This window comes from Centroberyx affinis, unplaced genomic scaffold (assembly GCF_046629955.1).
Source record: "Centroberyx affinis isolate AG114_WGS23_722 - 3 ecotype Tasmania unplaced genomic scaffold, CSIRO-AGI_Caff_v1 ptg005353l_1, whole genome shotgun sequence".
In the NCBI taxonomy this organism is placed as follows: Eukaryota; Metazoa; Chordata; class Actinopteri; order Beryciformes; family Berycidae; genus Centroberyx; species Centroberyx affinis.
Window position 1 is genome coordinate 27,446 of NW_027282673.1, and position 26,759 is coordinate 54,204.

At 45.1% G+C, this 26,759-nt stretch overlaps 1 protein-coding gene across 2 annotated transcripts in view; it reads left to right on the forward strand.

The window, feature by feature from the left end:
* The first annotated feature begins 2,438 nt into the window (after window positions 1-2,438).
* Window positions 2,439-26,759, forward strand: part of slc24a4b (solute carrier family 24 member 4b) — a 30,404-nt gene continuing 6,083 nt past the window's right edge. Inside the window, exons 1-10 of one of the 2 annotated variants that reach the window (XM_071546611.1) lie at window positions 2,439-2,595; window positions 7,752-7,859; window positions 19,346-19,422; window positions 21,334-21,408; window positions 21,501-21,585; window positions 21,708-21,811; window positions 22,211-22,285; window positions 22,400-22,425; window positions 22,943-22,996; window positions 25,892-25,983. In XM_071546611.1, coding sequence (XP_071402712.1) covers window positions 2,439-2,595; window positions 7,752-7,859; window positions 19,346-19,422; window positions 21,334-21,408; window positions 21,501-21,585; window positions 21,708-21,811; window positions 22,211-22,285; window positions 22,400-22,425; window positions 22,943-22,996; window positions 25,892-25,983 — 853 coding nt within the window. Of the gene's footprint in view, window positions 2,596-7,751; window positions 7,860-19,345; window positions 19,423-21,333; window positions 21,409-21,500; window positions 21,586-21,707; window positions 21,812-22,210; window positions 22,286-22,399; window positions 22,426-22,942; window positions 22,997-25,891; window positions 26,044-26,759 lie in introns of both variants that reach the window. The other variant, XM_071546609.1, reaches the window with a different exon arrangement.

A 26,759-nucleotide genomic window follows, 5' to 3' on the forward strand; every position in this document is an offset into this window, starting at 1 on the left:
AGTTGTTTGCATTATGATGATCACCGACTGCAGGTCATATTCTAGCCACCTTTTAATTTACCACTGTAACACTGACACTAATATTCCCATTAAATTATCATTTGTGTGAAGCAATTTTCTCAAAAGCAAAACCACAGAGCCGCATTTAAGCCATTATAATCTTGGCAAAAAAAAAAAAACCTTCAGGCTATGAGAGAATATTTCATTGTTGTGGATTTGGGGAAACTGCGGGTATTGATGCCCGCGAGCTGGAAGATCTATCACCTCAATTATTCAGCACGCTATCAAAATGAGGATAGCAGGTGACTTGTAGGCCAGTTATTAAAGGGGCTGTGCTCAGGACCCAGAAAGATATTGGATTTGGTTTCATAACACAGCAGTGGGATAGCTGGTGTTGTTTTTTTTTTTTTTTTGTTGGGCTTGCTTTGAAGCAGCATGATAGGGCTTGCCTCGGCGCACAAACCCAACCTGTATTTGGTGTCGATGGCGACGTGCAAATAACGTGAAAGAACTGGCAGCGGGCTCCTGGGAGCGATCGATGAGCGGCTGCCCGGGTTGTTTCAAGGTGGATCTTCCAGAGAGAGAGAGAGACATGATCTTTTCCCCTGCAAATACACGCTGTTTGCACACGACATCCTCGGAAAAGTCAACGGCGCCCGCTGATGTGTTTGATTTTTCTTCATTCTTCACCCTTCCCAGATAACAATGACTCTTCGGGCCAGCGGTGGCCCATCGCAACCACTTTCGTTGGCAGAACGTTGGCAGAACGTTGGCAGCCAACGTCTTTTTGGCCGCTGGCATTACGTTGGCCTAACATCGCATTGTCAACACATGTGAATGGGGTTTGTGGCGGCTACTTTTTCCTTTTCTCTGACCTTTCCACAGCCGGCTCAACGTTGGCTCATAACCAATTGCCACGTTTGAATTTTGGTCCAAATTGCTTAGCTTACCATGAAAGACAAACGCAAAAAAAAATCTAATCACATGCTGTATTTAGGCTATACAGATCAATCATAACTGATATGTGAACTAATTCAACCATATATCACATGAGTTACCTTGGCTGACGGTTGATCGTGTAAACCAAACCCCTTCATTTTATCCCTGAAATGTCCTTTATTTCTCCATTACATAAACATTAATTATCCATTAAAAATAACATAGGCTAGCTTTAAACATTAAGGTTAGTATCATGGGTTTATACAGGATTTATTCATGGGTTGATTCACAGAGACACTAGTAATTAAGGGATTTTTCATGCCTTTTGTGCATGGTTTATAGGGTTATTAAGTGGAAATTAATGGAAAAGTTCCTATGACTCCCTGAATTTTTCATTAAATTAGAAAGTAAGGAGTCAAAAATTAAGGGGTGTTTAAGGAGGTTTCTCCATTAATAACTCCCTTAATTAATTTTAAGGGGAATTTGCATGAATTAAGGGGTGAATTAATGAAAATGTAAGGTTATTTTAATGGATTACTGGTTCGTAGAGAGTTGTTCCAGCTAAAAGTAACGTTAGCTAGTTAGCGTAGTGCTCAAGTTGAGACGACAGTTGAGAATAGTTAGCTAAATTGAGAACTGCAGCAATGGTTGGAGCTGTTGATTAGAATTGAACTGATTTGAATGTAGGCTATTATATATTGTTTACAATGTAGCCTACATTAAAGTCAAAGTTCATTTATCACGAGCTTAAGAATTCATGCTCGAGCGCAGGACGGCAGCTGGGAGCAGGGAGTTGATGGTCCTCTCATCAGCGCAGCTTTGCTTTTCTGCTTTGCTTTTGTGAGGAATTCATGTGGAGGGGGAGGCGCCCGACCGAGCCGAGTGGCATGACTCTGCTGTCCGAATTTAACAATTAACCTTGATGAACGCAGATTGGTTTCACTTAATAGGCTACTGGGCGACAAACGCAGGTGCATGGAGTTTGCGACCCGGTGCAGCTGAATGATTCCGCGTTTACGACTGGAAACTGACGCATTTCATGCCCAATACAGAAACTAGGATAGAGGAGGCGTGCTGCATGTAGGCTTTTTTTTTCTTCCAAAGGTTTCAAACGGATCCAGGACAAACGTTTTCCCCCCCGCACGTTGCCATGGGAGCCCGTCCGTTGATATTCAGCCGGCAGAATCCGACATTTGGAGAATTGCTGAATTGATTTGGAGCCGTATATCGGAATTTGACCGCCTTGTCATTGCCCGGTCTGTCGGTCCCAGCAGCTGAACGGCATCGTCTCGGCGGCGGGAGACAGGGAAAAAACACACTGTCCGCTTCACTACTCTCCATCTGCGCCCCCGGACGGCTTGAAATGAGGACCGCGTCCCGGCTCTGTTCCGTGTGAAGAGAGGAGAGGCGAGGCGAGGCGAGCGGGCAGGGGGGAGCAGTTTCTCCGGTCTCAAGGACGCACAGAACCAAAAAGTGGCCGCCGGGCCGAGCCGCCAAGCATGGAGCGGGACGACGGCATGAGCTCGTCCAAAAAGACAATCATCGCGAAGATCTTTAAAGTTCGCAAGAGGAGGGAGATGCTTTTTGTACAAGTGTGCTTTATCTGCAGTGTCCTCTTCGTGGCGTGGAGCATGTCGGCGCTGCTGACCAAGACAGGTGAGAACGTGTGTGTGTGTGTGCGTGCGTGTGTATGTGTGAGGGGGAGAACCGGGGGGCGGCGAGGGGGAGAAACTGCTGAGAAACGCCGGGGCATGGAGGACGGAGGACGGAGCGGAACGGCGCAGAAATCTGCAGTGTAATCGTGCAGCCTCCAAACCACATCCATGCATTGTAATTAAAAAACTGCCTCCCATCCATCACAGAAAGTACATAACGTCAAGGGCATGGGATCACAGCGTTTGAGCCATAACAGTCTTTTTAATTAATCTGCATTCTCAAATATGGAATAGGCGACGGGGCCAGTGGAACAGATCACATCCATCTCATCCTGTCCAAAATGCGTATAGCTATGCTATATCCCTCTGATTAATGCTGCACGGTTTTCTGCTCATGTACCGTAAAGTTTGCATTAAAATGCAGCGAAACGCTGCGTTTGTCTCGGGGTTTGTGGCCCATCACACCCGGGACAAAAAAAAGTCAGCTGTACCTGTTATTGTGAGACGGTGATATAGGTCACAGGATAATTATTTTTCTCTCTCTCTCTCTCTCCGCATGTTGGAGTATGCGTCTGTTTGTCCGTATGCCGCAGTGTGCGCGCCGTGGCAGCGGCACGTTTTTTTCTTTTTTTTTTAATTTAAGAGGCAAGCGCACACGATCACGGCACACACACCTCAACCTCGACCATCCATGCACACCATGATCATGTAACCGAGCCCCCACAAACGCATTTTTGTGTGTTTTACTGGTTCGAGTCGTTGTCGTTTTCATTATGGCAAATCTGGCGCTTTTTTTTTTTGGGTGCCAGGCGCATCGTCGGTCACACGGCGTTTGAGCGGTGTGCCGCGGCATCATCGCGCCTCAGCCCCGCGGCTTCACACACCACCGCGCACACCGGATCACCTTAATCACTCTCGGAGCATCACGCTTCCAGGTTTCCGCATGTGTGTACGAGGGTCGAGGGATGCCGATTACGCAGAGGCCACGGTTGATCATTTGGAGAGAGGAGGGGGGGGTTAACACGGGGGAAGCTTGTGCACGCTGGCTGATGCATTATTCACACAGCTGCTCTCCAAGGTGTGCGCCGTGCAAAACCCCTCGGATTCAGATGGCTGATCATGCATGATGTGATGGTGCTGCGTTGGTGACATGGCCCCCGTGCAGCCACACACACACACACACACACACACCCACCATCCAAACAACATGCACTCCCATGCACATATGTCCAAACTCTTACCTCAGGCCCGTGCAACCACTTTCACAGGCAGAGCATCCCACACACTGTTATGTAATCTAACAACCAGGACAATTAACCTTGACATTTTGCTGGTGAAGAATGATATCTGACAGGCAGTGGGGATCAGAGGTTACCCAGCCCCAAATACACCCCCAGGACACTATTGTTTGCGGCGTTCACTACTCCCACTGTGAATATTTATTTTTTTTGTTTCAGCCACGATGCAGAGGAGATCTGCCGCTGTATGGGAAAACTAGAGTTTCTGTGTCGATGTGAGGACAGAAGAGGGCTCAATCTGTTTCGCCCTCGAAAGCGCTTTTAACCCTGACCCCCGGCCCCGGACCCTGCTGTGGGATCCGTCCATCTGCATCCACTCGGCCAAAATCGCCACACTATGGCCTGTATGTCTCTAACGGATGTATTGGGAGTTTTATTAATTACATTAAAAACAACAAGAGGCTTAAAAGATTATTCTGGAATGATATCATACAGGCAGGCGCAAATCTCTTATCTCCAAAGGCAGGCTCTGGGAGCCAAAGTAAAGCCCCCCCCGGTCACTAATGGTGTGCCTTTTTTTTTTTTTTTTTTCATTTAATCAAGTTTGCTTGACCCGTACGGTGACGTTTAGCCATGTGGGGGTATTCGACAAGAGGGCGTGCCTTGTGAATTTTCAGCCGCGATTGACTGTTTCACCAGCAGCGGCGGCAGTAGTCTCAAGGTGATGAGAAGTGTTTGATGACAGAGAAATGGAACACCCTCTGCACCCGCGGGACCCGCCGCTCACCTATAATCAGATCTGTCCTGCCGAATGGCCGCGGCGCTCTCATCCCTCAACCGCCACAATGGGAGCACGCATTCTTCATGTCACAGTAAAAAACCTGTGTCCCCTGTTTGCCACCCGTTTTGATTGATAGAGCAGCGGGGTGGGGGCAGTGGCGCTGTGCTGAATGGGCCAGATGGATGGGATTTGATGTACTACTCCCAGGTTACATCTCCATAGAGAGGGGTGGGGCATGGAAGCCTTATCCTGCACGCTCATTGGGCCGCGTGCATGTGTGATGGAGATGCGAGGGGGGGAGTAGAAACAGGTGTTTGTGGAAGCGGGGCAGGGCCGAACTCTGACAGGTACCTGCAGCAGACTGATGGTGATGGCCGGGAGAGGGGGGGGGGGCGGTCGGTGGGAGGGGAGGAGGCAGACTGTGCAGAGGATGTTTTTGGCAGCGGGGAGGCCAGAGAGGAGGCGCGCTCACACGAGAGAGCGTGTTCGCGGCACGGGGAAGTGGCGGAGATGGATGGTCGTCCTTGGTCCCGCTCCCTCCTGAGCTGATCGGACGGCGCCCGCGGGACGACATCACCTGCCGTGCTGCCGTTGCCCTCCGCTCCCCCGCACAGTCTGCCGGAGGTAGGCGCTCCCTTCTTTGTTTCTGCTCCAAGGCAGCAGCAAAGCGGGTTTTGGTATCGGCCCGCGATCTCTGCACCGCCGTTATCGGAATTTCAGCTCGGCCTTTACACCGTGTGCATACCAAACAGTCAAACACACCTTGAGAGATGCACCATATAGAAACTAGAAGGCCCTCGCAGAGCACAAACCTCCACCAAAGCTGTGGCATCATTCCTATCACTTAAATTTTCAGTGCAATTGATTTCTTGAACCTGCAAACACACCCTTAGAATTTGGATCTCTATCTCTGTTCGTTTCATAGCTATAGCTATAAATAATCGACTGATTTTCCCTCGACCCCCACTGCCTATCCGTCCACCAAATTTCATGGAAATCCGTTCGCAAGTTCTTGAGAAATCCTGCTGACAGTCTGATAAACTAACCGGGGTGAAAACATAACCTCCTCGGTGGAGGTAATTAAATGTCACCGACAAAAGTCTTGCAAAGCTAACCAGATTAATGATTTCTAATATTTTCTTCTTGTTGTTGTTGGGGGCTAAATTAGGCGGCATGTCAGTCATAATCAAGACCTTAAAATCCTTCACTCCACCAAACCACTGTGGTTTCTGGCCAGGAGGAAGAAGAACAAGACGATTGTCAACGTTGAGTCATCACTGGGGGAGCAAATCAGGCGTAGCGTGAGCCAGCAACATCTTGCCCACCACAGACTGCACGAACACACGAATTTCACCCCCAGCCTGCCTGCTTAACTGTAACGGTAGCGAATCTTCCTCCCTTGTTTTCCCTTGTCGTCCTCCCCTAACTGCACTTTTTGAAGCGGTTCTAAATATTCAGCGTTAAAATGGATTGGCTTCAAGTGATTCCACACATTCAAAGATTCAGGATGTCGTACAAGTTTCCAAATAAATGAAAATCCGTCTAGAGTACACAGCATCCACACATTGGGTGCGTTCTGTAAACTGGCATTTGGAACCTACCTCTGACATCAAATTGGATGCTATGGGGGAAGAAGAGGAGGGGAAACGGAGCTGGTTAGCGAGGAGGAACAGGTTGGAGCGATGGCTGGAGGGTTTGGTTGAGGGATTGGAGAGCGGTGGGAAGCTGCTGCAGGCGGCTTGTGCAGAATCTGTTAGTCCAGTGCCTGCTGATCACCAGGCTGTTTCACTATACTGGATTTCAAACGGTTTATTATTCAAATTTCTGTCTCTGTGCACTGAAAATGCCAGGATGTTTTATTTCCGGGTTGAAGTAGACATAGAAAATGGGTCACAGTGCATGAAAAACAATTAGACGCTGGACACGCACCAGTGTTTTGGCTTCAGTGTGATTTAAATAGTGTTTTGACATTGTTATGCAGCATTTGTGTTTTTCCCACACTGCATGCTATGATGTACAGCATGGTTAGCAGGGATAGTAATTACTGTTAGGCTTGTGTACTGAACAGTTCTCAGACAATTGACTCCCAGACCCGGGCGTACTGTCTTAAAATGGTGGTTTGAGTAAATGTGTGATACATTAGAAAAACTCTAGTTAATGTTAAAGGCCACAGACAGTTTCTCTTATCTATTAAGCCTTATATGGAAACCGACTGTAATCATCTTCTTCATCATCTTGTTCAAACACTGGGAGCTTGTGAGTCTGGCATCTCTGCAAAATAAAATCTCTTTCAGAGGCTCAGCCATTGTAGAATTTCTAACCAGAAGCCAGACAATTGGGAAGAAGGCTGCTGATGAGCGATTTGCATCCAGTAAACATGGATTCAACTCATAGACCATTCATTCCTCCAGACAATCCCTTTGGAAATTCATCCCCCAGTGGTTTCCTAATCATTTTATTATGCATGTTGCGGGATGCTGTTACACGCTCCTACAATACGTTTAGTCCTAACTGCACTGTCAGTTCACCATTATATATTTGTCCAGTAATGTTTTTTTTGTATATGACCAGTTTAAAACACTGCTCTACTTGTCAGTATCATTTTACATAATAGATTTGGGACTGCAGTGTTTTTTTTATCCTTATTATAGAGGCTTAAGAGCAGTTTAGTGAAAAATGAAACTTCCATGCCCCCCCCCCACCCCCCAAACATAATGGCACAACAGTGCATTTTGATGTTATTTACCGCTGCCGCTGGATGAAAATGTCATATCTCCATGAACAAAAACTTTTAAAGGATTAACAAAAGCCACCTTATTATTTGGATTAATGACCATGCTTTTTCAAAATTATATTATGGGTTTTGAACAGGTTTCATGGACCTCTTGGGTGATGAAACGTACTCTGCACATAAACGACAACATCAATTTTGATCTCAATTTAAAAAATGAAAAATTTGGAGTTATGAGGTTTTCCCACCCGTGAAATAAATGTTTTTTAGTTTTTTCCGCTGCAACAGGTTACATGTTGTAGTGTTTTACCTGCAGCTTGGCTACTGGCTTGGTATCATTCTTGGTATAGGAATTTTTTGATGTAGTATGATGTTTGATAAGCAAAGCTGTCCATGTTGCGTTGCAGGCCATGGGATGCTGGTGGAGGGCCATCCGGACCATGAACACTGGGGGAGACGGCTCATGGCCTCGACGCCAGACAACGAAACGGAGGCTAAGAACTGCACAGCGCCAGGTATGCCTGTCTAGAGGAGGGGTATGAGCTTAATGAACTCATTTTCTGCAAGGGTTTCCAGTGAAGACCACCTTAGTCGAGTCCAAGTCGATCCAAAGACCAGGCCCAAAGGGGGTTGAGTCCAAAGTCAAAAGTGAGACCGAAGCCAATCAAGTCCAATAAATGGTGTACATTTGTAAAAAATAATGATTAGAGGTGAAGGATGAACATAGATGTATGCAGGAGCAGATACTGTGCTATACCTGTCAATATTCAACAAATCAATACATAGGAATTGACTGTTCAATGCACTGAAGTTTGAGGACCATCACATGCACAGGCTTCTACAGGAGAATTCCATCAAATAGGTTGTAGTGCTGGGGAGAAAATAAAGCAAACATCAATAAAATAACCCATTTTTTAATATTTTTAGATAGGCAGGAAAATGTCAAGTCAGCATCCAACAGTGGCCGTGTCCCTGAGTTGACCTGCCGCTTTATTCTGCTTCCTGATGTTGAGCTTAGGTTGCTCTGAATCAATTTAGATCACTTGCATTGTAATAAGCACTGAAAGGACTATTAAAAGGGTCAGGTATTGATTATTTTAGAGCACCCTTGGTACACTTAAGGGAAGCAGCACAATCTATAATTAGATATATTGGGTTGTTTGCTGACAATTCCACTGACATTGCTGATCCGCATTGGGCCACAAAAAACCTCAATGCTCATTTTGCATGAATTCATTGATTTAAATGGTGCACAAGTGATCGCAGCTGTTTCAATTCCTTTAGATCAGTTTATGCAGAGTGGAAAACCTAAAAAATGTTGTTGGATTGTGAATTTGGATTTTCCAAGCCTGGAAAAGTTAGACAAAATAATACAAGTCCAGAAAGTTTTGGAAATGCTATTGAATTGGATAATCTTTTTTTCCAACTGTGTGTTGAGAGTTTGTTAAGTTAAGCTTGGCTCCTTGGTACCTTTGGAGGATTAATAACCCAAATAACAGATTTACTTGTTATATAAGTCCCAAGTGACACTTGTGAATAGCCAAAATAAAACATAGGATATTCAAATTAGCATTTCAACCGAAAAGTCACAACAATGTAACGTTGCATAACATGCCTTTAGTAGAACTGGGAAATCATGGAAATTGTGCTATATGTCATGGAATAGATATGGAATTTCGTTAGTAAAAAACAAATAGGAACCCTATTTTTATAAGAGCATCAGGGAAATGGAAAGTGTAATTTTAGAGTTCCTTTATTGTTAACTGCCATCAGTGCACCTTCTTGATATGCACTAGCTTTCTGTGATCCTGTACAGATCAATGGGAACAGCATGGCACTAACACTGTCAGGGTTAGGGGGGGGTTGATTCCCATTTGGCCCATTCATGCTGCTGTAAATGGCATATTAGCTCACCGTACAGAATATTGCTTACTCTCTCCATTATAAACCCTTTCCCCCTGAACCCCATCTCACCCATTAAATTGGCTTCAGTCATAAAGCGGAGATGTAGATGGAGGAGACGGAGGTTAAAGGAGGACTTTTACACCCTGAGACGAATGAGACATGAATTTTGCAAAATGGGGTGCAGCTCCATATTAGGAAGGCGGTGGTAATATTTTATACACTCTGTATTTGAACGGCAGCAGGGGACAGACAATTTGGGAGGTAATTTGCGGTGTTATTTTTAGCTCTTTTTGGGGCACCGCAATTGACCCAGAGGACTAACGGTCTATTTCTTCAGTACTAGACGCAGCAGGTGGAATCCTTCAGGGCCTAGTAAAGTCATTGGGCCTCATTCACGAAACTTTTCTTAAATTGTTCTTACTTTTGTTCTTAAGAAACATGCCTATGCAAAACCAACGTGGGATCCATGAAGCATGCGCCGAGTCTTGATTTTTGCGTATTCCAGGTGTATCTGATGATGAATGCCACTTGTTCCTTAATTGGATGCACGTGCCTGTTGATGCTGATTAGCATAGGTAGACGCCCTGGCAACTCCATAAAAGGCCTGCTGTCTGAAGGGTCGTGCGCAAATGGAAAGCATTACTGGAGTGTTGGAGAATGGCAGACAGACCCAAGAAGAAAAATTCAAACTCTGAAATAGAAGTGTTGTTGTCGGGAGTGAACTTTTTAAAAGTGTAAGCGATGGAGTGACAGCAACTGAGAAAAAAAAAAAAAACATGGCAAGAAATTACTGATGCTGTCAATGCTGCAACATCAGAAACACACACCTTGAATTAAAGTTAGGTTAGGGTTAGTCTAATTCCAAATAGATGCAGTTTATTAGCTCCAGGCGGGCGGCAGGGCGCTGTCAAAAGGATTGGGGGAATAATATGGAGACTGTGCTGTCAGGTGTCCAGTCATCAGCGGAGTTGGACACTGGTTTAATTTATTGACAGGAGCTTTCTTCCCGCGGTCTCCAAGCACATCCAACAGACTTCCAGCTCAGTATGCTGTGCTCTGTGGCGGAGCGAGTGCACGTATGATAATTATATGATCGCTGCTGAGGGGTCTGAAGGTTTAGCTGCTGCCTTGACCACATTTAGCAATGTGGTCAAGGCAGAACCTCTGTCACCAAGAGAAAAACTAGTTAGTCTTGAGACTTAGGTTCATTTAACTTCCATTCAGTCCATTATGCGCCGTGCGTCTCCAGCAGCAACTGCTCAAGACGCACGACACCCTGCTGTTCTGCAGCACCAACAAGTCTTGGCTCCCTCCTGGACAGCTGGAAACCACATGTAGGAGGTTTAGGTTGGCGTCACAAATTAATTGAATGTTTATGGTGTGTTATTGTTTGCGATTTAAATAGGGAAATGCGTTTGGAGACGGTGCTTTGATGCGCAGTCTGTTTCTCTTGTGGTAAGATCAGATAAAACTTTATTGATCAATAAATAATATAATATGTATGATTATTTATATATATATATATATATATATATACAATAATTATTAATCACTTATGTTTACAGTTGAATAGAATTGAATTTTTTTCATATCGGCCTATAGCTTTGTTAATATGGTTATTATCACCAGGCTTACAAATGGACATTAACACATTTTGTTGTTAATGAGGTCTGGAACTGCTTTAATAGATTTCACTTAAAGAATAAGGCATTCTAAGTAGAAACCAGTTCATGTGTAATGCCCCATGCATGTTTCCAAACACACGTAGATTTTGATCATACCAAAGAACAAATTCAGGTAAGAAAAAAATGATGAACGCCGAAATGTTTGTGGAAACATTCATAAGTACACTTTAAGATCAAATCTGATCGTACGGAAGTTTTGTGAATGAGGCCCATTGATACTGTAGCCTACTATTTTCTAACAGGCAAAATAGACTTCATTTTTACCCCATGCTCTCGTCATCTAAATGATACGGTTCCTACTCGTAATCTTGATTTAAAATTTGACTGGCGTATGAATTTTCCTGCCCCATGTTCACTTACTGACGTTGAACTCCTCAGTGTTTTGACCATTTTAAACGCTAACTTTCTTTCAGAGTCACAGTGGGGTCCTATTGAAACGAGTGCCAGTTGACAAGATTATGTGCTGGAAGTCTTACATCTAATCCTCAGGGATTACCTTTTTTCCTTTCAAATGTCTTCCCCACTGGAGGCATCAGCGCTCATTTCTCCTCTGCTCTAGTCCCCCACCCTCCCCTCTTATCCCACCACTGTTCCACCCACCTGGGTGAACTGATAGGCATTTTTATTCTTGCACCCTGGCCTCATGATTGGTCCTGTTGTTGACTCACCCATACCATTCATAGGTGTAACTGCTTGTTCACACTGCAAGCAACTTGGTTGATGGGTCGCTCAATTCTGACCGATTGTGGGAGGTGCGAGACGCTCTGATTGCATCTGTATTGTGGGCTGGTGCAGCTACAAAGTTTTGTCACCAGTCATGTATTTTTAACTGCTTTGGTATTGCCTTTCATAGCATTACATCATGAGTTAACATAGTCTGCATATAAACAGAAAAAAATGAAATAAAATGATTCAGAGCATACCATCGACCCCAACGATGGATGCAACCGTTCTCTAAGCATCGTTTCTGAGACGTTTATTCCTGTAGTCTTTCAAATGAAAGTTGCAGAGAACTGGCAAGCTTTGGCAGTAATCAACTTGGTGTTCATTTTGCTCTTGCCAGGCGGAACTGTTGCTGATGAAGCAAAATCCCATCGGTAGGGGAAACAAGGAAGCGCAGAAATCTGATTGGCTGTTGACGGCCGACAATCGAGAAAAGTTTTCTCAGCCAAGAAGCTTGTTGACTGTCAACATATCGGCTGAGTTTCCTTGGAGCTTAATGGACCTCTGGTGACTTGTTGATCATGTTGCTGACAGTGTGGAAGCATGGTTAGTCATATAGTAACTAAATACATCCGTGAATAGATGATTGTTAGGTATACATACTTGAGGAAGAGCAATGGACTGAAATGTGGGCATGATAGATTATGGCAGAGGTGACTCCATGGGTCTTATCTTTTGGATGGATTGAACATAGGATTTGGAAGCATAGTGATGCTTTCCTCATGGATCCATGCATTTGTTGTGATTGGCCCATTCACTGTGTAGCTGTGTCCAGAGAACACCGTCCAGCATTCTCCAGCCATGGCACCGGCCTGGACCCCTGGGGGAAGCAGGGCCCGGGGATGGGACCGGACTAGATGGATGAGAATTATTATTGGAGGCTTTTTTGTTTTATGCTGAGTGTGTACCACATCTAAAGCTCGGCTTAATTAGTGCTGCTGTTTGTGGGATGCATAGATTACACTCAGCCAGCTTTGGTCTCTCCTTTTCCTTCTTCATTATTTCTGTGCTCGGCGAGGGAGCCCTTTTCTGGGTTCATAAGGTGCTAATGTTGTTTTGCTTGTCCTGAGACTTGCACTGCCAAGACAGCCATTCATCATAAGTACCTATTTTATTGGTCATTCAGCAATAACTCCTGGAAAACACAAGATGCTGTCCAAACCCTTATTTGCGCTACTGGTTCATTACAATACATGCTTGCAATCTATAAAGGGCTAAATCATACTGCAAGACGCTGATAGCACCGCTGAATACTTGTTTTATTTTTTCACCATCGCATGCAGAACCATTCCACCCCTACTCTTAACTAATTAAAATGCGCGCTAAGAGATTTATTTCCGCCTGTAGCAATCCCATGATGAATGGAACAAATGTACTCACCGTTTTTCTCCCAAATTCGACAAGTCGCAATAACTCCTAACAAAAGGAACGGTCGCTTTATTGCAAAACTCAAAACGCTTTATGCGCCATTCCAGACTATGTGAGGAATGTGATCTGACTTTACAGAGAAGACTTGAGGTTTACTTTACTTGGGGACACGGAATATTAAACGATACTCACTCTTGTGTATTCCTACTTCTCCTTTCTCCCCATGTGCAGGCCCGACCGATGCCAACTCACATGCATACAAAATTGGGGTGGAGGCAGAGTGCTGTGCCTAATGTTCTGTAGGAGGAATAATTTGCCTCTAATAAGGACGCTAATGCCGTATATTGAAAACTCCCACTTGAGTGGCGTAATTACCGTTCTTACCCTCTAGTAGAACTGGACCGTACAGCAAAGTGGAGCTGAACAACAAAGGTTTTAGTATGGCTCGGTTTGTACTATGTAGTAATCCGTTCGGATTTGATTATAGTGGTTTTAGATATGGCATCTCACTAATCTGCTCATGGGCAGGGGGGGTGCACATGTTGCGTGTTGTTTGGCATGGTAAGTGGTGCGGGCGAGCGGCGACCGTGAGTCACTCCGGCCCACAGCTGGAACGTCAGCGGCCTACAGGTGCTCATAGTGTAAATGTTTGTGTTAGAACGAGGGTGTGTTTTGGGGTTAAAAGGGCAGAATTTAAGGTGGAAGGGGGGAGGGAAGGGAAAGGAAAGTCAGCGGTGAGACTGAGGGAAGCTGCCTGGTGGTCGGCGGCCAATCCACGGTGGAATGCAGGTTGTCAGCTCCAGGGAAACACCAGAAGGAGGCTTTTTAAAAGGGAATTACACAAGCGGGGGATTATGCTGCTGTGCATAATGGAAACTGACCTTGCTTCGCTTCTCGCTCGCATGCCAACCGCCAGAACAATGCGGCGGAGAGCGGAGTGCAGGCCCCAGCACCTGCACAGAGCACTTTCCTCCCCGAGTTGTGCAGTTCAAACACGCCTGACCCCCTTCGTGTATTTATTCATTTACATTCTGTTCCACCTCAGATTTGCTGCCTTTTTTTTTTTTTTTTTTTTTTTGTTACTTTGCAAATTTTCATTCCATCCTGCTGTTTGCTAGCATGGAGTCCTTTTTATTAGGATTGAGGCTACAAAGCAAATTGCACTGCGTTTAAAGGCATACAGTCACACCAATAAATGCTCACAATATAGAAAGTGGTAATGTTCTGCCTTTTGTTGCTGCAGATCCAATGCCTTACCCAGGGGGATTTGTTTTACCTATTGCTCCTTTACACAGCTGAATGCATACGTTCCACAGCGGTGTCCCCTTTAGGTTATTGAACCAGCAGTCTTCTGGTCCAGCAAGTTTTGCCTCTTTCAACAATCTAACTGCTCCGGCACTCCACCTCTCTCCACTCTCACACATAGAGTCTGATGGGACTTCATGCTAAAAGTACGAGTGTAAAAGGTATGCGCCTGCATTCATGCGCGTGTAATCCTGTGCATTAAAGCGCTCGCATGACCACGCAAGTGTGGTTGCACACCGTGTTTTTGAAGTATACGGGGGGATAATGGTGTTTGTGTTCATGTGGATAGGTGGAAGGTATCTGGAGTAGCTTGGAAAGGGGGTGGGTGCTCCATAAATAGGTCTTGTTCTGAGGGGGTTGTGGGTACCACAGCAACATAACTCATCATCTCCGCGTTACCCAGCGATTCTCTGTTAACGGGACTCATAATTTTTGTCCTGATGTCATCCTGGTGTTTACATGCGAGCCGCGCCGCTCGCTGATATCTGCTGGAGCGAGCTCATTATCTAATGGGCTAATAATGACCCTGCAGGAATCATTCTTCTGTGAACAGCCTCCTGACTAATGTACTGAAGTGTCAATTGTATTCCGTTAATGACCTGGCTGGTCTGCGGGTCGGCGTGTGGGCTACAGCAGAAGGTAGCAACCGGGCAACAGGCCAAAACAAATTGCGCGTATCACAATATTTTTATTTGGCTGTGTAATATTTGATGGCATTGTGCCCCCCCCCCCCCCCCCAATCCAAATGATCCATTATGTATCATCTGTCTAAAATCGCTGTCATTGAATGCAGTATTTTTAAAAATGCATGCGTTTTTTTGGCTCCACACCAGTGTCTCTTTATAATCGGGTGTGTTGCCCAGGCCCCCTAACAGAAGGAGTGTTGGGTTAAGTCGTGCCCACTGTCCTGCCAGTCTTAACTCTCTCTGGGACAACAGACGGCACCCTATACTGAGCCCCATTATGTAAGGCCAGGGCATACATCTGAAAGATTAACAGATTATGGAATAATAATTTACAAATTTACAGAATGGCTAGAACGCTCTGGCTTTACCACACTGACAAATTAAGGGTATCTGTGAGGCTTTTTTGCTTTGAACATATAACGCCGTTAAGTGGCTTGTGTAGAGTCGGTGTAGGTAAGATTTTCAATTGTCATTTCCGTTTAAAATAACTGAACTCCCAAGTTAGTGCAATTTGAAATTTGTCGTCTGCGTGTCTTTGTGTGCCAGTGCCACTGCAAATCACAGTCACCCCAGTGTAAGAGCAGCTTTGTCTCCAGCATGTGGAATCAAAGCACGTTTCAGGGGAAAAAGAATCTTATTGACCGCAGGTTAGGCAGCGGCGGGCTTCAAAGCATTAATGTGGCTCGCGGGGCAGCGCCGGTTCCTCTAAAATCCTCCAAAGGCTTCTTGCGAGGACTCTGTGCGGACTTAGTAATTACTCCTGGGGCTGATAAGATGATGGGGGATGGGGGGGGGGGGGGGGGGGGGGGGGGGGGGGGGGGGGGGACAGATGAACAAAAGTGTTGCCAGTAATTTCTTGCATAAGCAGCGCAGTCAGGTGTCCAAACAGAGAATCCAGGGTGTATTAATAGATTTGTAGCTTAGCTTCTGAAGAGGACTTGTTTTTTTTGTTGTTTTTTTGCCTCCTGCCTGCCGTTCCAGTCCAAGACAACCCACCCACCTCCCTCCCTCCTTCCCTCCCCTCCCTCCCCTCCCTCCTTTCCCTCCCCTCCTCCCAAGAAAGAAAGCAGTCCCATGCAAAAACAAGAACAGCAGGATAATAAAGTTTCAGTTGGTTTTTCTGAGTTTTTGCAATCCACAGAGGCTGCTGCTCGGCGGAATAGTTTACTCTGAAAGCAGCTTGCACAACGCCGCTCATCTTACACATATTTACCTGAGGATTTAGATTCAGAGTTCATAGTGAATTGGAACACCTCATGCGGTCCCACTGATATAAAGCTTCCTGACACAGGACTCTGCTTACAATGTGATGCAGTACTATTTATTTTTAAAGCCTGATTATGGACCAGTGGCAGGTCATAGTGCCCAAGATGGCAAAAATATAAATACCTACAGGAGTCTGTCTATAATCTCTGTAATGAACGATACATGCACAACACATGATGTCACTTCTCCAGTTCATTAATTTCTCCTATTTGTCTGCAACCGAGCATCACCTTGACCAATTTTAGCTACGTATTTGTATGGTATTTTTGGCTATAGATGGCTACTTCATCTTTTCTCTCGTCCCCCTTCTGTTTCCACCGACCTTTCTTCCTGTTGGCCGCTCGTTCCCGTCTGGGCTGACCTCCGCAGCGAGGAGGCACAGGCGAAAACCCCGCAGATGGTGTCTAGCTGGCTGTAAACAGGGCCGGGAGGCGACCCCTGCCTGCCTGTCATCTCTCCGCTCTCCCTGTGCCGGCGCCCTTTAAGCACCTTTGTGATCACCTATTTTTAACACGCTCACAGCCGGACCCGATTGTATACGGTGGCAAGGGCCCGAACAAGTAACTACAGGTCGGAGATGGCCGTGTTGAATTATTGATTCAAGGCAGACTTACAAGGCGGTAACTGTGAACATGGGAAGAGTAGGTGAATAGGCTGGGACAGCAGGCAGTTCAGAGCTATGTTTTGCTGGAACATTTTAGTCCATGGTTTTCCGTTTTTTGTCAAAAGTAGGTATAGTATGACAGTATATCGAAATTTAATATATATAATATTATATATATAATATCGCAATACAAAAATGTTACAATACATATCGTGGGGCAGAAATATGAATTGTGATTAGCTACGTTTTATTCACAAATGAGACGGCTTGCCCATCACAATTTCACAAACTCCCCATCCAAATTATATTATTTACACATTTTTAGATTGTTGTTTACGTTCAGTTACGAGCCAATGCCACTGCTAGAAAGATTTGTGTCTCAGAAGTAAACATAATTCTGCAGTCATACTTTGTTGTCATTGAACTTTTATGATGCGATTTATTTAAGTTTTATTGAATCGTGAAGCCCATATCTCGTATCGTATCGTCCCATCCCTAGTGAAAAGCATTGAAAAAAAGCTTCTGTAGGTAGAATAGTGTGTGGATATGTATATCCATACACTATATAGCCTTCTGTATCGGCATCAGTTTTTTTCCCCATCACCTCTGAGGGCGCAGCTGTCAAATCCTGTAATTGATTGCGCCTGTGGTTGAGGCAGTCGGCCGGCCGACACGTTTCATTCAGCACATAAACCTGTCAGAAATGAAATGAGCCAAAGCTTTATAGGTGTAGCCTGTTAAAGTCGATGTTGTTACAGTATTCCAATGTCAGCCGGGTGTTACGCAGTTTCTCATTATAAATTAAGATCATAATCTGCATCCCTCCTGTATCAGTCATTATTATTCCGTCACCTAATCTAATAATCTATCAGTTACATTTCATGTGTCACCAAGGCTGAGGACTGCAGTGTCGCACGTGGGACACCAAAACCCTCCAAATCAAGGTCATGGATTCATTTATGTCCCACAGCTACAAATAGCATTCAGATTTCTCTATCACTGCTCTTTCTTGAACAGTTGCAAGGGTGTCTTTGTAGCTGGAGACGTGGTGCACAAACAGAGCCACGACAAACCACATACATGACGTCACTGAACGCAATCCAGGAGGCATGCAGGTGATTAAGCGGGCTCGGACTGCACCCTGTGAAATAAGTATTTGTAAACCGCTTTGCCTGCGCCGTGTTCCAAGTGGCGTGCAGCTTCAGTCATGCGCGCGTGCCATCGAATGTCACAAGAACAGACCACGCCGCGGTCGGGACAGGTGCAGCGACGAGTCTCAGGTGAGCGCTGTTCCAATTCACGGGTCCATCCGCGGCAAGGCTCCAAATTATTTGCTTGATTTTGTAAACAGCGTCATTCTGCTGGCTAAGACCATCGCGTTTTGTCCTCCATATAGTTTGTGTGCGCGTGTGTTTTTATAAGTAGGGCAACAGCAAAACAGACCCCCAACCCTCGCCCCATCAATGTGAATAAATCTTTTCAGCTTGATAGTTTGTCCTGCCCGCAATATTAGACCCGCTGTCGCTTTGTGTGCCAAGCAAACGTGCCAATAACCTTGTAGGCTCGTTGAGAGGCAAAGACGCAACCTCGCCTCCCGCTGGATCGGAGGCCGCCGCCCCGGACGCCCGGGTCCCATCGGGGAGACGGCCGGCTCCCGTCTCCAGCCAGGTGCTCGGCGGCGTGGCCGCGGTCCCAGAGATGCGGGCCGTATGGCGGTGCCGCGATCACACTGCGCTCCAGCTGGGCTCTGGATGATGGATGACGAGTCCCCTCAGCATGGGAGGTTTTTCTGCCTGCTTGCTTTAATTCTGTATGACTTCAGGCTCTTAATATAGCCCAAGCTTCTACATCAGTTTTTTTCTTTTTGAGGAGATGGTTGATGGTTGAGTTCTGTTCTTTTATTTTTTTTGGGCATGAATAGGTATGAAGTCACTGGTCGCCGGGTGGAGTGACATACTGCGGGCTGAGGATGATTTAGCCCAAGGATATTTTTTTGAAAAAGCAGAGATGTGAGCAACTGTTGTGAGCCATTTCCCTCTTATGAAAATTCAAAACCCTTGATAATGTCCCCAGCATTTTTGGATGATGATCTCATACCACAGTGTACTATTTAGATTTGTTTTTGGATTAAGATTTTCAATGGTCCGGACTGCCCTTTTTAGGTATACAAGGAGCTGTTGCTTCATTAGATAGGGAGAGAGTAAGAGAAGCAATGGCACGCCGCATAGGTCAAAGGTCGGACAACACTGCGAGTTAACAGTATACGCCTGAGCCTGCCGAGTCGCTGATTGTGTTCTCTCTCTCTCTCTCTCTCTCTCTCTCTCTCTCTCTCTCTCTCTCTCTCTCTCTCTCTCTCTCTCTCTCTCTCTCTCTCTCTCTCTCTCTCTCTCTCTCTCTCTCTCTCTCTCTCTCTCTCTCTCTCTTCTCTCTCTCTCTCTCTCTCTCTCTCTCTCTCTCAGCTGTGCACGAGTTCCCCGATGACCTTTTCTCCAACGACGAGAGAAAGAGCGGGGCCATTCTGCTGCACATCCTGGCGGTAAGAGGAGTTTCTTTTTTTTTTTTTTGTTAAGATGCTGCACCTGCATCTCCCATCACCTCGATCCCCAATCAACAGTTTTAAATGGAGCTCAGCGGCCGATTTGCAGGTAGATTTAGAAGCAGTTCAGTTAGTGCTGTTCTACCTTTTTACAGCCTGGAAGGTAAGGCGGAGTACGGCTGCAGTTTTCGCACAGGCAGATATTAAGATCTTAAAGATGCCACAGTGGACCGTATTTATTTCCCAAGTGAGCGTCCATTCATATTCATATTAAAATGAGCTTGGAGCCAATTTCCTGCAAGTGTCAGTGTATCACTTTGAACTCGGGATACAGGTAGACCAAATTTGCATTCACTCAGAAAGGTGGACAAGCACATTCAGTAGTAGAAGCAAAACATCTTCGCAATTGGCACTTTTATAAATCATAGAATATGCGATCACTTGCATTAGATCTTGTGTGACCCCGGCGCCAGCTAATGGGGATCTGAATACATGTCCAAAAATAAAACCTACCACTTCAGCAAATGGCACAATTTCATTAGGTCAGGGATTAGGACTGACAAATGTCTTTTTTTATATATTTTATTTATTTGGGCTGAGCCGTTTCATCACAGTAGAAACCATTACGCTCGGGCATGTTCGGCTCCAGCGGAAAGACACAAGCCACCTGCGGATTTCATTGGAGAGAAAGAACACCATCGAATGTGGATGTTATTGTTCACATCGGTGCTCTTTTGAATGCACTCTTCATGCTGGAGTTGATTGGCTTTAATGAGTTTCCTGAATCTGACAAGAACCTGTGACTTTTGACCATTTTTGGAATGAAATTTCAATTTTCAATGCCAGTCCAACAAACGAGAGCCAGTTTGTTCTGAGGTGAGGGTTTAAGGATCATGGTACCTTGCCTTGTCCACATGGTTGTTAGATCTGCACTCATCAGGCCAAAAGCCGAAAAGTAGCCTCCTTTCCCACCTCAATGAGTACATTTACATGCATATGAATATTCCCATTTATTCAGGACCCTCGAGTGTAAAGAGTTGCCGCATGTAAATGCCGTACCCTTTTTAAGTTGCGGGGATAAGGCTCACATCTCAATTGTTCTAAACCCAAATGAAAGCTGGCATACGCCAACATTAGCCAGGATAATAGGAATGTAAACACCTTATCCTGATTACCGTCGGATTTTGCGGTGCTGCCTAAGTTTGGCTTCCATGGTGATCAGAAAATTCTCCAAAAGTCGCGTACACAGGCACATTCATGACCGGGATATGACGACGCTTATCTCAAATATGACCCGAGAGATATGAGCCCCTGTCCAGAATGCTGAGCACTGTCCCCGGCCTGCTGTTCCACACTGAAATATGACTTAATATTATGATGTGGCTGCAACACAAGAGAGGAGGCAGTGATGTGGAGGTGTGAGTGCACCGCAGTCCTGCGCTGCCCCCTGTGGACAGCATAGAGAAGAGCACCGCTGCCCGAGCTGCCGGCCCATGATGTCACACCTGATCTATAATTTATAGATCTCGCGTCAGCTACTGAAATAGGCTCCTTTCCCACCCACCCCCACACCCCCCCCCCCCCCGCCCCCTCCTCTCCTCTGACAACGGCGGGAGTATGCAGATCCACTAGATTTTTCACAGTGTAAGGAAAACGGCTTGTCACCGAATTGACGTTTGAATTTAATGCAAGTCCAATTTTAATTGGGTGCTGCGCTTTGAGATTCTCCTTCACCTGTCCTTTAGCAGGAGAATATCTTCGGCCTGCCAAGTTTCTATTAACTCAGCTAATTTCTGCTGATTAAGAATCTATATATGCGGGCGTGCGCTTGCACATTCTCTCTCTTTCTCTGTCTCTCTCTCTCTTTCTCACACTCTGCAAACTTAACTCTTGTGATTCTCCTGTCTCCAGGCGCTCTACATGTTCCTGGCCCTCGCCATAATATGCGACGACTACTTTGTCACATCGCTGGAGAAGATCTGCGAGGTACTTTTGCCGTCTTTCCTCTTTCAGCGTCGTCGTCTCGCCATCCCGGTGTGTCCGTCTTAACCAATCAGCTCCTCTCTTTATTCGTCTAGAAACTAGACCTGAGCGAAGATGTCGCCGGAGCCACCTTCATGGCAGCCGGCAGTTCTGCGCCAGAACTGTTTGCCTCTGTCATTGGTACAGGCACACACACACACACACACACACACACACACACACATACACACACACGCTCAGACAGACATTCCCAGATGGTTGGTGTCAGGGCTGATTCTGATTGGCCGCCTCCTCGTGTGCAGGTGTCTTCATCACCCACGGCGACGTGGGGGTGGGGACCATCGTCGGCTCAGCGGTCTTCAACATCCTGTGCATCATCGGCGTCTGCGGAATCTTCGCCGGACAGGTGGGTGTGTGTTTGTGTGTGTGTGTGTGTGTGTGTGTGTGTGAGAGAGCTGGAGATTTAGTACTGCGGCTGCATTCTGTTTATTTCTGGACTGTAGAACAGCACATGTGTGGCAGAAGTTTTTTTTTTTTGCTGAGGGGAAATAAAGCCATCTGCTTCAGTTAGTTTTTCCCCGAACCGGTTTTGGTGGAAATGGAGAACTGAACTCTGGAGGCATAAACAGATCTTAAGGCTGCGTGCCCTCTCTAGGCGTCCGACTGTCAAGTCACATTTATCCATGAAGGGCTTTCTATAATGAATGTTCGCCACATAGTGCTCCACTGAACTGCTTTGGATGTACTGTAAAAGCAAAAGTATCTGAACTAAGAGCGTGCCTCCCTGTGTGTCTCCCTGTCTCAGGTGGTGATGCTGACCTGGTGGTCGGTTTTCAGGGACTCCTTCTACTACATCCTCTCTGTGTTGGCTCTGATTGCAGTAAGTTAGACAAGCCATACATTCATTACATGCATTTGTCAATGAACACCAGCAGCTACTTTCTGCTTTCACATTGTTTTAATATGATGAATATTTTCCTTTTTTGTTTTGCAGTTCATCTATGACGAGAAGATAGTGTGGTGAGTGAGTCATCCACGTAACCTCTTGGAAATATATCACACCTTCATTCATTCATTCATTCATTCATTCAATGTATAATAGGCATTTGTGAAGAATTGGTGCAGGGATGAGAACCACTAGTCATGGACACCTGGTTTTGAAAATTCCGGGAAAAGTTATGGAAAATGATGCGTATCCAAAAAGTTTTGAAAGTGTCATGGAAATTTCAAAACCTTTTTTTTTAAATGTCAAGCTCGGTTGCCAGTAGATCTAATTACCATTTGAAGGAATGGCTTTTTCTTATTCTATAAGTCCCAAGTGACGGTTATAGCAGGCAAAAAGAAGAAGTTGGGACACCGATATAAGCTTTTCACTACAACATAGCTGCTGGCATATACTGGTCAGGGAAATACTCATGTAAAATTCATGTTTCTTCGCAAAAATGTGTAGGAACCCTGACAGCCCGAATGCCACAAGGCTGTATAATGTAGCTGTGGTGTTGTTTTAGCTCTCATCCTGTGTCTTCCTCTGTCTCAGGTGGGAGAGTCTGGTGCTGGTGGTCATGTACGCTGGATACATCCTCATCATGAAGTGAGTTCTGCGCATTCCTGAAACACTCATTTGGTTTTCTTAACCCTGGATGAACCAGGCAGGTCGATGGAGAACACATCCTTACTCACAACATCGGCCTGGGTGTTGGCATGGGGAGGGAGGGATACTCATACCTGGGAGCTGCCCAGTAGAACCAGTCTTGGACTGAGCAGTTCCGCTGGAGAAGTTGGCGGTGTAAGTGCCTTGATCAAAGGCACTTCAAGTTTAGTTGTAAATGGAGGTCAAAGTGTCTTGTTCACTTCCCCTGCTCAGATAAGTTCGCTTCTCTAACGAATTAAGCCACCTTCAAGTTAAATTATAATGTATTCATATGTAGTTTTACAGGGGATTAAAGGTGCTATATGTAGCATTTTGACATCATTACCACATTAAATTTGAGACAATGGTATAATTACTGTGAACAAACAAGACCATCCCAGAGAAGGTCAGCAGTCTCTACTGGCCTCTACACTGCATTTTACATGGTGTGCCTCTGGATTTGGCGGGAAATCTGCTGGATTGCTTTACGGCACAAAACGAAAAAGAATTTCTCACTATGGCAGGAAAAATCACATGTTTATCCTCTTCAGTAAAGCCAAAGAGAACATCTTTGAAGAAGCAAAGATTGTGGTTGTGACAGGAAGCAACAGGGTTTATGGGAAGTGGGGTCTTAATTTTGTGAAACATTAGCACTAACAATAACGGTATGAGATAGAAGCTACCAATCGCCTCAGTGACGGTTTCATTTGTGTACGGTAATCATACCAAAGTATCACAATTAATTTGACAGTGATATACTGGTGTTTAATGCCATATGTAGCGTTTTCAAGTTAGCAATTTTGGTGTTCAGTGGTTTGGTTTCAACAGATGCTTAAATCAGAATCCTTATTTCACAGATATAACAAAACAGCTTTTCTCTAATCCCTTGTGAACATAAAACAAATCTCTTTTAATCAACAAAGTATTGTAGCTTTCTTTTAAACTTGTGAGAGACTATTAAAAAAACATCAGAGCAGGGGCGTCCTGTGGTGCGTACTATGTAACTGTGATGTCCTGTGTTCGAATCCAGCCTGTGACTTTAGTTGGGTGTCACCCCCCCCCCCCCCCCCCCTCTCTCTCTCTCTCTCCCTAATCTCTCCTGTCTCTCTCTATCTATCAATTAAAGGCAAGAAATGCCAAAAAAACATCTGACAGGCAAAAACATCACAGCAACTTGTCTATTAATTTGTGTGGGCACACGGCATAAAAGCTGGCATAAAAACACTAAATCCATCCAATATGCCAGCGCAGTGTCTTTTCTAGATAAAGTGGAAACCGCAGGATGCCAGCCGCGTCTGCCTGTGCTGCTGTCTGTGTTGTGGTTCAGCGGGGTCGCCCAGCTGGTAATCTGTGTTACACTCAGCAGCAGCCTGCTCTCTCCCTGCCATAAGAGTTTAATCTTTCTCCCTCTGCAGTGGCTAAGAGCATAGGCTTAACCGGATCACTCCTCTCCTGTCTCATTTGGAGAGAAGAAGTGCTTACTGTAGGCTATACTGTCATATGTCTCCCTCTCCAAAAATACCCGCTGACCATTTTGGGCTGTTCCTATCAAAATGGAGCGGTGTGTTTTTTTATTTTTTATTTATATACTCCCTATCAGTACTGCGGGGGTGACCTTGCAGGGCTCCCGCTGTGATAATTTACTCCCTCAAGGAGCCGCGCGTACTCCAAATTTTCCCAGAAGTTAAGAGCATAGGAAGAAATGCAGGAGCATGAGATGTAAAAAATAATTGTAAATGGCCGCTAGTGCTATCAAGTCATGAGTACGTTTTTCAGAGCTTATGCTAGTAAAGTGGTAGCACTGAATGTAGTGCAGTGAGAATCCAAGAGGTTTCTAAATCTTAATGTTGGTTGCTGAAGGTGCAGAACCTGTAAACGGTTAGTACAGCTTCCTTGGCGGTGCAAGTGTTATCTATGCACACATGGTGTTCACAGGCAGCAGCAGTCGCAGAACTTGAATAGAACAGTTCACACAACAGCACACAACAATTCCCATGCAAATCAACGTTCCAGGACGGTTAGAGCGGCGGCCATTTTCATGTGTACTGTTGGGCTAGCTTCCATGTAAACTGAGTTACAGCAAGTCACTGAGGCAGGAAGTTTTGCAGCAAGGACCAAAGGAGCTTCTCTGTCACCTTGCTGTCATGGTATGCTAATAAGCTAATGTTGACAAGAAGAGCTAGCGAGAGAAGTACAGTCTTTGATAAAGCTATGTTAGTCTCGTCGCTAACGTTAGCTTTCAGTTGAGTTTTGACAGTTTGCTAACAGACACTTCTGCAGTTTTCTAGCAAGTGTGACAGACCTTATGGCCTTAATGCCCAAACAGTGGAAGGACTGTTCTATCCATTCATGTTCTGTGGCAGCAGTACGTTCAATGTTTGTGAAGGTTGAACCATTTAAAGTGCTGGAACTCACAGGGTATCATTGTTGACCCATGTGACTGATGAAAGCCTAGTGACTGGCTCTTGGAAACGTTTTGTTATAGAGGACATTTTCTTGGTGGCCCCAACTGCATATTTCATAAGTGCAAGAGACCCATAGTTAATGTTCAATCATTCCAGTTATAGTGTAATGAACTTGAACAGGTTTATAGAAAGTAGGCCAATTTAAACTCCATCTATAAAAGCAGGTTAAGCAAAAAGGTTAATTGTGTTAATGAGTAAAATATATACTTCTAAGCCCTGCATCTCAAGCTAGTAAACCCTACTTCACCAGCAAACATGAGCTTTAATGATGAACGCCAAAACTTTTACAGTGAATCAGTCCCCGGGCTCCTATCATTTTTCCCAGATGGACCCTGGGCTTAACTCTTTGAGCATCCCAGGTTTAGGGGTTATGTTCCCTCTTATCTCCTAGATTCAACTCCAGCATGCAGAAGTTCTTCACCGGGAAGCCGGACAAGAATGTGGCCAACGGTAACGCGGCGGCCAGCAGTGAGATGGAGGACGGTAATGCTAGTTATGACTATGTTTGGGATGACGACCCGTCATCGCCTTTGCTCTCAGCAGGTAAGGTTAACCAGACAGGCTGGGTACCCAAGACCACCCTCTGGGGAGAAAATGTGTCCGCTGTGTTGAAATGAGACTGGGGTTGCTGGGCGGTGGAAAATGGAAATGGCTTGGATGATTGACTTTCGCTCTCTGGAAGACTGTGGTCGTTCCTTCCCGTTAGCGGGTTGGACAAAGTCTGTGGCTTTAACCCTTCCTCTTTCCATTGAACTGACTTGATCTGTTAAACTTATTAGAAAGGGAGTTCCACTGAAAATAACTTTTATATTATTCTGCAGAAGCACATACTTTCCTACAATTTCTAAAGCTTTTTCTTTTTTTTGAGGTCCAAAGATCAAGGAAATTTCAGTCGTATGACATCAATGAATTGCATTTTAATAGACAGCCATTTTCCAGCAGCTGCTTTTTTTTTCCTAATTTTTGAAGTTTAATATATTCATTCATTTTCTCTACCTGCTTAATCCTTTTTCAGGATGATAGACAACTGGAACCTATGCCAGCATACATTAGCAGCAGGCAATGAAATAAGTTCTTGTTTTAAAAGAGTACAGGAAAATATTTTACAAGGTTTTCTTTAGTCTTCTTTTGGTGATGCAATCTGATGCCATAGGATTGCATTATGTTGGATCTTGAGATCTCAAAACTCATTAAAAAAAGTCTATCTTTGCAGAATAACATCCCTAAAGTCATTTTTGGGTGGAATGTCCTTTTACGCC